We start from the raw sequence: 12,119 nt of genomic DNA, 5'->3' as shown, positions 1-12,119 counted from the left end.
GGCTGCGAAAGACGGGAAAAAGGACGGGCAGAGGGGCGGGAAAAGGAGCTCAGAGGGGCGGGAAGGGGCTGTGAGAGGCAGGAAAAAGGGGCGGGGAAAGGGACGGGAAGTCGCTGCGGAGCCGCCCTTGTTGCAGGAACAGTGTAAGAGTAAGTGGGAGAGCCTTGGTGTTCCAAAGCCCCGTTCCCAAGGAACTCCCCACCCACAGCTCCCCAGGCAGGTGCAGCCACAATCCCGCACAAACACTCCAGCCCTCCCGCGGCCCTGCGGTAATTTAGAAGGAAGGTGTCCTGTCATCGCATTTTAACAGCTTGTGAAAGCCTCTTGGCGTCTCTTCAAAGAGCTGCTTGAATGGGGAAACTGACTAAGCTGCGCTTTGTCTTCAGGCGAGCTCTGCAAGAGGCAAACAACAAACATCAGCTCTAAGCTACAAACACGTCAGCGCATCCACATCCAAAATGCCGGCACCAGTGGGATACAGGCTGTGGACTGCGAGGGTGTGACAGCTCAGGAATGCTCAGTGTGCCAGAGCCAGAGTCCAGTTCGGTCCCTAAGCTCCCAGTCACTGGGAGCAGGTGGGATTTGGGGTGTTCCCAGTGTTCCTGATGAATTCCTGATTTATAAGGGAATTGACTGGACTCCTGGCTGGTGACTCTTGTCATTTGAGAGACAGCACCAGTTCCCTTGCCCGGCTCTTGCAGCTCTGCTTAGTGTTTAAAAATAATAACACTTTTTGGTACCTTTTTAACAAAGATACCATCATTCTGGAAATGTTTACAATGTATATATACTTGCAACCCGTATATACTGAGTCTGGTACATTCATTTCTGTCAAAACATGCTGGTTTTTTCCAGAGAGCATTTTCATTTCAGGTTATAAATTGAGTTTTGCAGCACAGTTGAGTGAAGGGGCAGTTAAACAGTTCTACAATGTAATTGCTCTATTTGACAAAACTACTTTCAATCGAATTAAATGAGGTGTTTTCCAGAACTGACAGACTGATATTGCAGAAACTCACTTGAAAATGCCCTCAGAGCTGGAGCTTAGTGGTTTTTTTCCTTCTCAGTGCTGCTGAACATAACCACAAATAAACCAGACATGTAGAGTCCTTTCAGGAGCCTGTTTAGTGCACAAGTTGTGGCACCAAAATTCTAATTTAACTGCACCAAAAGTTGTAGGTGGTAAGTAAAGATGGGCTAAATTTTAGAGAGGAGTAACACATTCCCATCTCCTCCCTCCCTGCCCCAGTTGCAAATCTTTTTTTTTCTTTTTTTGCCAGTGTATGAAGGGTATATGGCATAAATGAAACAGGATTGTGTAAAAGCGATGAAATTAAGAAAAACTGTACATAATTTTATGTAATACAACAGTAGGGGGCGCACCTGCATAAGGAAAATCCCACGGGAAGGGGCTCTGGATTGGGACATTTTCACACTTAAAACCTGAGGATCTGCTGTATCTCAAAATAAGAGACTTGAAGCTGTCACCCTAAATTATAGCATTTTAAAAATATTTAAAATTAAAACCAATTGACCAATCCTTGAATAATTTTGTTCCGAATGCCAATTCATTCCCAGATGTTTTGGTGTTTAAAGGGAGGGCTGTGGTTTCCATGGTGCCTCACATGCCCAACAGCAAAATTGTTAAGAAAAATACCAAACATGGGAAAAGTGTGATTAAAATTAGAGCACTTGAGAACTTGCTCACCACAAAAGTGTTGGCTGCTATTTAATCAGGCAGAACAACAAATGCATCCTTACCATAGTTTCTTCTTGCTACTGACTTAGCTTAGGGTTGGGTCTGGCTTGTAAACACCTGTTAGAGAAGTCGACCCTTGTGCCAGGTTTAATTTCTTGTTTGCTCTCTGTAAGAGAGAGATGTTTTATTGAGTGGGCTGGTTACATTTTTGTTGCCATTTTATTGAGGTGGGTGAATATGGTTTTCTTGTTTTATAGGTCAGGAAACCAAAGAAGAGCTTGAGAGTTTTTTTGCAAAGCTGAAATCCTGGCTAATGACCATTTAATTATTGATTGGAAACCATTTATAAAGCTGAAGGTAAGTTTAGGCATCTGAAGGTCAGATTTTCTCTCCTTAAAAATTTATTTTGGGGGGATGGTGTGGGAAATGACACTTTATTTCTTATTAGCAGAGTTATTCTTAACAGCACAGTCCAAGTGTAGTTTCTGTGCAGACTTTACTTCCATGGGATGCTTCTCTGCCTTTCCTTCCAGCAAACCTGATAGGAGAGCGAGTTGCTGCAACATAAGGAAGCCCAAAATTTAAACCAAACCCTGTGCACAGCAATGATTAACTTTTCCTCCCACAGGCTGCTTGTCTGTGCATTATAAAATACGCTTTTACCTCCGCAGATCTGTGAGGAGAGAAGAGATTCGGAGCGCAGCTTTCAACCAGAGCAGCCGGCAGATGTTTCACTTTCCAACCTGAAGAACAGGTTCTGCAGATGGAAAAGGAACGAAACGTCTGTGCAGGATTGTTACCACCCTCCGATTCCTTTTGCCTCCTCCCACTTTGAACTTGTTACCCTGGAGCTGAACTGTTTGAACAGGGGCTGCAAAGCTGCTTTGTGATCAGAGAGCTGAGAGCCCTCAGCATGTAAAGTCGGGGCGGGATTTCGCTCACGCTCCGCAGGTTCCTCTCCCGTTTGTGTCCCGGGGATGAAGGTTCTGATGGTTCGGGCACCGGAGCCGGGACAGCCCGACCGCACTGTTCGACCAGGAGAGACAGAGGTGTGTGCTTGGAGTTGCTTTGGCTGCTTTCTCTTTCAGCAATCATTTTGGTGTACTTTTAACACTTTTACTCACTCTTAAGGGTTAGAAACAAAGTTTATAAAATGCTACCGCAGGAATGGGCACAGCCTTTCGCTTGCAACAGTTTGCTACTATTTTTGCTTTTGTCTTTCCTTAAGGAAGAGAGAGAACGGGAAGAGCATCATGTCTAATGCTTGGTTTATTTTGCTTCTTGGAATTCTGTTAGTCCTAAGATTTAAGACTTTCTTGTAGGGATGAAGCAAACTTCATTTGTGATTTAAGTTTAGACTTTTCTAACTGAATTGCTGCTTTTCCTGATGTGAGAAACTAGTGCATTCTTTCTGAACGGATAACCTGAGCCTTGAGTTTTCACAAGTGTGCTGAGCCAGAAGGGAAACTGACTTAGATGAGAGAGGTTGGATGTAAAAGAAACTTCAGGTATTTAAATAAAATACTGGTTAGGCAATATAACGTGGCTGATTCTGTGACTGAACAGCAAAGTCTTAACTTGAAAGGGAAAACATGCACAACACTTTGAGAGGGTATGCCTTTTTATTTTTTTTCCTTGGATGATTCTTTTGGGCTTTGGAGAAAGAATTTTCTGTTCTCTCCTGGCATAAAAATGTGGGTTATGATTGCAGAGATATGACAATTGGTAAGGATGGATGAATTGCCAGTGCTGTGTCTGCTTCAAATGCCCCATGCTCCAGAATTTAGTTGTAGGTCTGAAACATTCCCCCAGTCCTCAGGGGAATAACTTATAGAATAATGTTTTATTTCATGGTAGAGGTTAAAAAATAAAACAGGAGTACAGTTCACTGCTGACTGTGGTTAGTTTGAGATAGGAAATTGATGCCATATTCAGAATCTAGCTCAAAGTTAACTTGCTTCTTTATTGTTCAAAAGAATGTGGTCAAAATTTTATCTATTAAGACAGCTTTTTGTCTTCTTACTGAGGGGGAAAATGCTTTAGCTGGAGAGAATTCTCTTTAGCCCAGTAAGATTAGCTGTGAGGAACTGTTTGGTGTAAATGAAGGACAGGAGTTGTGAGGGAAGGTCAGTGAGGGCTGAGGAAATGTGAGTTATCTAAATGTGGGCAAGGCTGTGTGGTGACAGTGCTCCTGTGCTCCAGTGACCTCAGCACTGGTGTGAGGGACAGGAGAAAAGTTTCCTTGGCTCTCAGCTCTTCAGCAGAGGCACTGCTTGTTCCAGGCTCTCTGCTTTGAGGTGTCAAGGGTTTGTTATACAGAGAACAAAGGCCACAACCAGGTACAGAGATATTTGACAGAGCAAAGCAATTAACAGTGGGCTTTTTTATTTAATAAGCTCTTTTACTAGCACTACTTCTGTCATATAAACCTCTATAACTGAATCTTGAAACACTAAGGGCCTGCTGACTCTTATATTTATTGACTATTTGGGAAGATGTGCTTCTGTAATGCATCACATTTGGATCACTCAAAGCTCAAAGAATCTGTAATTCTGATCATTATTCTGTCTAATCCTTAAGTGCGTCTTGGAAAGTTAATTTTTTTGTCCTCTCAACTCATGGTGATTCTCATCTTGATCACAACTCTTTTGGGGCCACAGATATATGGATTGTTTGTTAACTCATGCCTTGTTATTTGTAAGTTAAAAAGACTTTTCAAGGGAATGTCTTGTCAGCAAATTTTTGTGAAAACTATAAAATTCTTGCCCTAGAGACCACTGCCAAATTTTCAGTCATACCTCACTTCTGGATGGTGTTTGTTCTGGCCTTGCAAAAAATGATGATAATGTTCTGGTTTATGGCCAAGCTCCTTCTAGATTATCTGAAAAGGCTTTTGTTTTCTTCTTATGTGGCATTCATCATTTCTGTAATTTAGCTGAATTAAAAGCTACTCTCTACTTACCCTAAAGAATCTGAAAGCATCTCAGTGAATGGTACTGCAGGAACAATAAAGCAATAAAAATACAGTGTAGGGTTCTTCTAAGGTCCTGTACTCACAGGTTCAGAACACCACAATCTCACTTTGGTTTTGAAATAATTTGTACAGGCCCCTCAGTTCCTAAATATACTTTGAAGGGGTCAAGTTATTTGTGAATATCACTGGAATTTGTTCTTGTTAGTTTGTCCAGAGATGAGACAATGACAGTAATAAATGAATTTGAGTGGGTAATAGGATGAAGCTGAAGAGATTTTTCAGTAAAGATACTCTCAGTTACTAAGGACCATCTGAACTTACTGCAACACAATTTTCATGCACCCAGATATCTGAGTTCTGCATTAGTTATCTATAAAACGACCAACTTTTCCTATGATAAGCTTAAATTAATCTGATTTTTCTATTGAAATAGTTTCTCCAGTGTTACTCCTGAATCTTCTCTCACTCACTTCCATTGTCTTGACCTTATTTGTGAGTTCACCTCTGCTCCCCTTGGTACTGCCTGACTCTATAGATGATGGCAAACCCTCCTCATGTCCCTTGTGATAATTCTTAATGGCAGCTGTGAAATGAGCAGCAGGTACAGCCCAGGCACTCAGAGTCATCTGGTAGGGAAGGAAAGGAAAGTCAAGCTCCGTTCCCAAGGGAGAGCTATTGGTGGCCACTTTGTAGAGCATCTCAGCCCGGTATTTGCTGCAAGTCATTATGAAGACTCTAAATCTGCAGGGAAATTCCAAACCTTTTATTCCTTGTTTAATCTGCCTTCTTTCCGTGGGGGTGGAGCACTTCCCCTCAGCACACGTAGGTGCACAGTGGAGTCATCAGGTACCTGTTCAATGCAGGCTGTGACAGATCTTTACACAAGCTTAGGCAAAGCTCTGAGTTTCCTTCCTCCCTTTTTCCCCTGCATTACTGTCTGTCAGGCTGCACCTGAGAGAAATTTTGGGAGCAGACATCAAGGCAAGCATGACCTGAGTGAGGTTTTCAGACCCATCTGCATCAGAAATACAGCCTGAATCTCGGGAGATTGATTTTTGTGTACCTGTTTCTGATCTGGCCCTGCAGTTTTTATGGGTTATCACTTGTTTCCATTTAATTAGGGAATGGCTCCTGGAGAATCTTCTGACAACTCCATAGTTGTCAGGGAGCTCTGGATTTGCCTTAGAAATGACAAGAGAGATCAGGTGGAAAGGTGAAGGAGCTTTACATGTTAACATTCCTGGGAGAGACTGAAAGTGCTGCAAAGACTGTGCAGTTCCCATCCCCTCGGGTGTGTTTGCCAAGGGCCGTTATGCAGAACCTTTAAGGCCACGTTTTGTGTTGAATCTGGTGTTTAGAGGATGTCTCTTCCCAGCTCTCCTTGCAGGACTAGTTACTATAAGGTAACTTAAAAGAAGCTCCTCCTTGGCCCTTCTCTCCTTCAACATGACTCCCCCCTACAGCTTGTTATTCCAGATTTCCTAGTGCCCTTAGATGCTGGAATGTATTCTCTGAACGTTTTCTCTGCCTTTGACTGAAAACATGTAATTTATGTTCTATTTAGTTAAAAAAGAAAAGAGCAAGGAATGGAGCCTGAGGAAACAATGGCAGCTGCAGTTGAGGTGCCTGGAAGAAGCTTTATTGCCTGCAGAGGAGAACCTCAAAAACACAACTTTGGGATGTGTTATGATGTTATTGTTTAGTGGGATTGCTGCAAGAACTAAGTGGAATATTTTCTAGTTGGTTTGGTGTGTCAAGGATGTGGCTACACTGGGTTGGAGGAGGCAGGTGGCTGTCAGGGGAGGGAGATGGGCTGTCAGTGGCTGAAAGTGCCAGGAAGACTCGTATGAACTACCTTGGCTTGGCAGTGAGTCTTGGTGGGGTCTCCCAGCTGTTGTAATGCCCACTTAGAGCTGGCCCCTGGTGTGGGGATCTGGGGTGTGTGTGTTATGTTTACACATCAGAGCCACTGGGTGGATTTGGAGCTGTGTGCCCTGGGGAGTGAGACTGCAATCTATGATTTTTGGTTTGGATCATCACTTGTTAAATAATTTAATAGGTGGTTTTGTCTCCTACAGGATAAAGTGACCTCCCCTACTTCTCCTCCTGGGAGCTTAGACAGGTTCTGAATGAGATGAGGTTATTGAAGTTACGTTATTTATTGACTAATGAGGTACTGAAGTCCACGATAAGGTGGAGCAAAGCAGAGCTGGACTTTGACATTCGCTGGATCAGGCCCTAAGGATTTGCTACCTCATAGTTCCCATTTGTGCATGGGAACCGTTTGGCAAAATGAAAATGGATTGAGTGCTTCCCAGACCCCTTCCTGCTAATGGAGAAGGAGATTCATTAATTTAGAGAATCTAGTTTGCATGTTTAACAAAACAAAAATTTAAAAATCCAGCCTTCTCTTGAAGTTGCCCAGTGTAAGCGTGTTTTTCTTGTTTGCAGTTTGTGTCTGGCCCTACCAGGCATCCTCAGGAGAATGCTGATCCTTTGCCACTGACTTGGGAAAGGGGAACACAAGTTGCCACCTCCTTTCTAAGTCCCCCAGCATGAGTTATTGCTTAATATCAGTGCAGCAATAACCTGTGCACAGAACTACAGCAGTTTGGTTAAAACTCATAGGCATTATTCTTAAAAGAAATTCCTGCTCCTTTTGATGTGTTTGAAGATAAAACAGTAACAAAATAGTGAAAAAAAAGAAAATCAGTCTTCTGAGCAGTGACCAAGACTGCCAGCATAATTGACAGCAGGAACATTATTAGAATTATAGATCTCTTGCTTAAAAGTAGCATTGGAGCCCATAGTGTATGACTCACAAATTCCCAAATGAGCAGAACCTTTTCCAGAGTATCATTTCCTGTCTGTCTCTTAACAAGGAGATCTTCCTTTACCATTTCTCCTCTGAGGCTTTTTTGTGTTTTGTGGTCTATAGTATGAACCTTGTATTTTCAAAGAACTTTTGAGCCAGGCTGTTGGGTGAGATTTAGAGCTTTGCTTAATGAGCTCCCTTTGCTCTTCTAATAGAAATTTCCAGTTCTCCCTTGCTAATATGAAATGTAAATGTTCCTCAGAAGCAAGTGGCTTCTGTGTGCTGTTTCCTTTGTCACTTCAGACAGGTCTGGGAACTGGTGAGTGACAAGTAATGCTGGTGAAACCAAGAGGGGTTTTGGCAATTTGGGATAAATGGGAAGGAGATGCAAACAAGTCTATTTCCTACATATAGAAATTGCTGCAACTTGCACATTTTGTTTCACATAGTAAATGCTAAAGTCATATGGCATAGTCTCTCTAAACATGAAATAAATAAATTGGATTTAATAATGACTCCTTCCTTGCATAAGAAATATTCAGTTACCTCATTCAGCAAAAATGCAGGGCTCTCCTGCATGTGCAGCTCCAGCTCAGGCTGCAAGGGGCGGGTGAGGAAAAGCTGACAAATGTTGAGTGTTCCTTTTAAGTGGGATGACTGTTCTGGGTGAAGGTGAACCCATCAGGCTGCCAGCAAGGTATTCCCAACTCCTCTTTTTCTGACTGCCTTTCCCTCTTTCTCCTTCCATTTTTGACTGAGTTCTTTGCCAGAGAGCTCTATCGCATGTCAGGGTGCTCTGCTGTGCTCCGTCCCTTGGGAAAAAGGGCTGGCTCAGCTCCCGAGGTGTGGGCTCAGCCCCTGCTCCAAAGGACCGCACCAGACTCCTCTCATTTGGCTGCTCTTTGGAAGTGCCATGACACGCCCGGGCGTGCAGGTTATCTGGGATGGAATTGCCCGTGAATGGAGCTGCATTCCAACAAATGAGCAGCATGGCAGAGGGAACCGCAGAGCAGCTTAAAAGCAAATCCCAGCTCTCACATTTAAATGCTCTACAGTATTCTTTTTTCCCCATCCCATTTGATAACACTTTGATCTTTTATCCATTGATCTGCTTCCTGATCAAACTGTTCAGGTGTAAGTGATGACTTGGGGTTGTGTGTTTCATCCATGGTATCAGTGCATCTGTTCTGGAAGGATATCAGAGCTTGTCTGAGTTCTGGTGGATGCCACACAAAACCTCCCTGAACAAAAGCAGGTCTTGTGGGGTTAAGCTTTAAATACTACAGTGATATAAAAATGGCTGGAGGATTGTTAATGGTGTACACAGCTTCTTTTGTCTGTAAGTGATATGTATCCTGCCTCTAGGGCTTAAGTCCTTTTTTTTCCAAGGGAATACAGAACCTCACACAATAATGCTTAGGTAGAGCTCTTAGCCTGAGCAGTCAGTTTAAATCTTGTCGGTGTGGTCTGAACAGATAGAGTTGCTCTCTTTTGGCTGTTTGATGTCTTCTGTCAATAGGCAGTGCTGTTCTCAGAGCCAGAGTAGTTCCCAGTGTAGCAAAGATCAAATATTTTCAGAGAATGTGACTGATATTTTCCATTATACAATCTTGACAAGAAATTTTCCAGGAAAGCCAACTGAGCTTCTTTCATTTACTTTAATAGGAAGTCTGGCCCCTGAATCTTGTTCTGAGATACCAGTTTGTCTTTTTGAGGATTAATTGTGTGGTTTTCCATTGGCTGCCTAGGATTTATGGGGACATTCAGTTTGCTGGTTCAGGGAGAGGGGCTGGGCTTTTTATTTTATTTATTTTTTTAATACAGGTATGCTGAAGGAGAGAGAGGGGAAGAAGGGAACTCTGAGGGCCTGTAATAAGTTGTAAGAAAGAACATCTTTTGTCTGGCAGCAGAAGATGTTCAGAGATCAGCTGCCTAAAGTAGCTTCACTTTCAGATGAGGAAAAAAAAGAGGAAAGAACATGAATTTGAGATAACTCAAGGCAGTAAAATATTTAATGAGCTACATCACTGTAAAGCATTGCAGTTCCTCTGCTTTCCCTGAAATGATGCCAGTCCATGCCAGCATGAACATCCGTGCCCATTCACTCTTCCTTACCCTCATGGATATATGTTCTTTGGTGTATAATGAGTCACAGAGATTGAACTTTCAACAAAGGAAATGACCTTCCAAAAAACCCCTGAAGCAAAGAGGTGAGAGAGTCCAGCAAAATAACTACCCACCAGTTCAACTTTGTGAAAAGGAAATGGATTGATTTTGTCTTGTTAAAACAGTTTCATCTGTCCTGTGAGCTGTGGCTTCCTGCTTTATTCTTGGGGTTAAACATTTAGTGCACATGTAGCAGAAATGGCCCTTTGTGGCTATAAAATTGTGGTTGGGAGTTGCCCAGATGACCAAAGCAGAGGAAAACTCACCTACTGTGGGGCAGTGCCTGCCAGCTGTAGAAGTACCTGCCCAGACCATGCAGTGGAATAGCTTCAGAAATGCTGTTCAGTGCAGTTTTGGCTTTTTCAGTGGACACAGTTGATTTAAATTCTGAGATGCCTTCTGACATCTAGTTTGGGTTCTGTTTTAGAAAAACAAGTCAGCTCTGTGTATGTAAATGTATTTTTGATATTGATTCAAGGATTAGTTTAAAGGAAAGAAAAAGCCAAAACATTTATTTTGGGATGTGCAAAATGACTACATGGGAATGTTTGAATTGCTTTTGTTCAGTCTAAAGCAGAATGCTTGCTCTGTATTCTTTAAACTAATTATGTGTTTGTCAGAGAATGATGATGGGGTGCAATTACAGATGACAGCACATACAAGGGTATCTTCAATAATCTACCACCTCCCTCCCCTCCCAATCCAGTCAGTTTGTGAAATCTGCCCTAAGTTTATAATTTTGGTTTTGGTGACTCCAGAATAAACATATTCTTCACCAAATGAATGTCACCCTCTGATACGTCACCTTTCAGAGCTACAGGATGCCCTTTGAGATATTTCAGGATTCATCTTGCTAAGCACTGCTGTCCTGGACATGAGGCTGCCCTGCATTTGGCTTCACATATGGGTGTTATTTCACTGATTGACACGTTCCCTTTAAAGAGAGGAGGTTTTGACAACACAGAGAATGGAGCAGGTGGGGCTTGGTGGAAAGACAATGGCAGGGAGAAAGTGACTTCCCAAAGAAGATGAGTGAGGACTGAAGATAAGATGAGTGGTACAGCTTCAAACAGGCAGATGCTCTTGCAGGGACATCTCTTTCTCATTTTTTTGCTACAAATGTTCAAACCCCCTCCTCTATTTCTAGTCACTGTCTATTAATAGTGAGCCTCATTGCCCTCTCTCTTTAAAATAATGTCAAACTGGATCTGTGCTTTCACAACAAACATGTTAGGGCAATGTTTCAGAGCTCAACTGGTAATTACAAACTGAAGGAGACTCCCAGAGATTCAAACAGTTACCAGCACTAAATAGGATCCCAGGTTTCTGTCTGGTTTGGATTGAGCCTTCTTTGACCTTCTTTCTCTGAGGAAGGTATCCACTGAAAGGTTTGGAAAGGTGAACCCTCTGTATCCAGTGGGCAGGTAAGAAAAAGGAAAGAGAATGCCAGACAATGACAAAGAGATACAGTGCTGAGATAGCAGATAAGAGGAGAAAAGGGCTCTAAGGGTGAGAGATGGGAGTGACTGAAGAAGCCAACATCCCACAGACTGTGCTTTGGGAATACTGCTGAGATAGTCACTTGTTCTGGAGAATGACTGGGTTAAGTGTATGTGTATATATCATATGTGTGTGTGTGTGTATAAAATAATTAACCCCAGCATGAGTAGTTTGGTTTCTGGAGAAGCTGCTGCTCAGAAAAGCAGAGTTTTCTGTGAATATAGAAAGTACTGTTGTGAGGGGAAGAACTGTCCATGCCTTCTGTCTGCTGGGGTCAGTCCATATAGATATGTCCCTGTAGTAAATATTGTACAACAGATACTTAAAGTAACTTCCTCTATTTACAAAAATTGTCTTCTCCAGGTTAGCAACAAGCAAGAGATGCTGGGGGAATACACGGAATGCTTGTAACTCCTGTGCTGCTGGGAAAGGCCATCACATCCCTTCTGTCAAGGCTGAGCTGGGTGGTTCTTTCTCCACACTGCTGCTATAAATTCTGTTCAATGCATGGCATATGTGACAGCAGGATTAAACCAGGACACTCTCCTGAATGTGGAATTCCAGGGAAGGTACTCACTGTCTCTTCCAAAGCAAGCCAGAAACATCCTGAGATTGTTACTTTTACTTGGATATTTTTATTACTTGACTGAAACTTTCTGCAGACATCTGCCCTGAAATACTTTGTTTGCCTTGAGCAAGTACTGCTGCAAGGCTGCTCTGAAAGATGGAGATGGCTCCAACTTCTCCAAAATCCGCAGCAGGGGATTTGACACAAAGAGAGGAATCCACGCTCCATGACAGAAACTGCTTCCATTTCCTCTCTGCAAACAATCTCCCAGTAGGTAAGTGGAATGTTCCTTCATCTAAGAGTTTGATATTGAAAGTAGATTGTTTTCTTTTGTCTCTGAATTTACCTTTTTTGCATTGAGATTTCATCTGGGACTTATAGTTTTCTCTAAAGTTGA

At 42.5% G+C, this 12,119-nt stretch overlaps 1 protein-coding gene across 4 annotated transcripts in view; it reads left to right on the top strand.

The window, feature by feature from the left end:
• The first annotated feature begins 2,411 nt into the window (after positions 1-2,411).
• The window catches only part of PLCH2 (phospholipase C eta 2), a 71,942-nt gene continuing 62,234 nt past the window's right edge, over positions 2,412-12,119 (top strand). For 2 of the 4 annotated variants that reach the window (XM_071575627.1, XM_071575626.1), the window contains exons 1-2: positions 2,414-2,748; positions 11,518-11,996. In XM_071575627.1, coding sequence (XP_071431728.1) covers positions 11,879-11,996 — 118 coding nt within the window. In that variant the 5' untranslated portion in view covers positions 2,414-2,748; positions 11,518-11,878. Of the gene's footprint in view, positions 2,749-10,942; positions 11,079-11,517; positions 11,997-12,119 lie in introns of those variants that run through there. The other 2 variants (XM_071575624.1, XM_071575625.1) reach the window with 2 other exon arrangements.

This window comes from Pithys albifrons, chromosome 22 (assembly GCF_047495875.1).
Source record: "Pithys albifrons albifrons isolate INPA30051 chromosome 22, PitAlb_v1, whole genome shotgun sequence".
Lineage (NCBI taxonomy): Eukaryota > Metazoa > Chordata > Aves > Passeriformes > Thamnophilidae > Pithys > Pithys albifrons.
The sequence above is the reverse complement of the archived record's forward strand: the minus strand, read 5'-3'. Positions and strand labels throughout refer to the sequence as shown.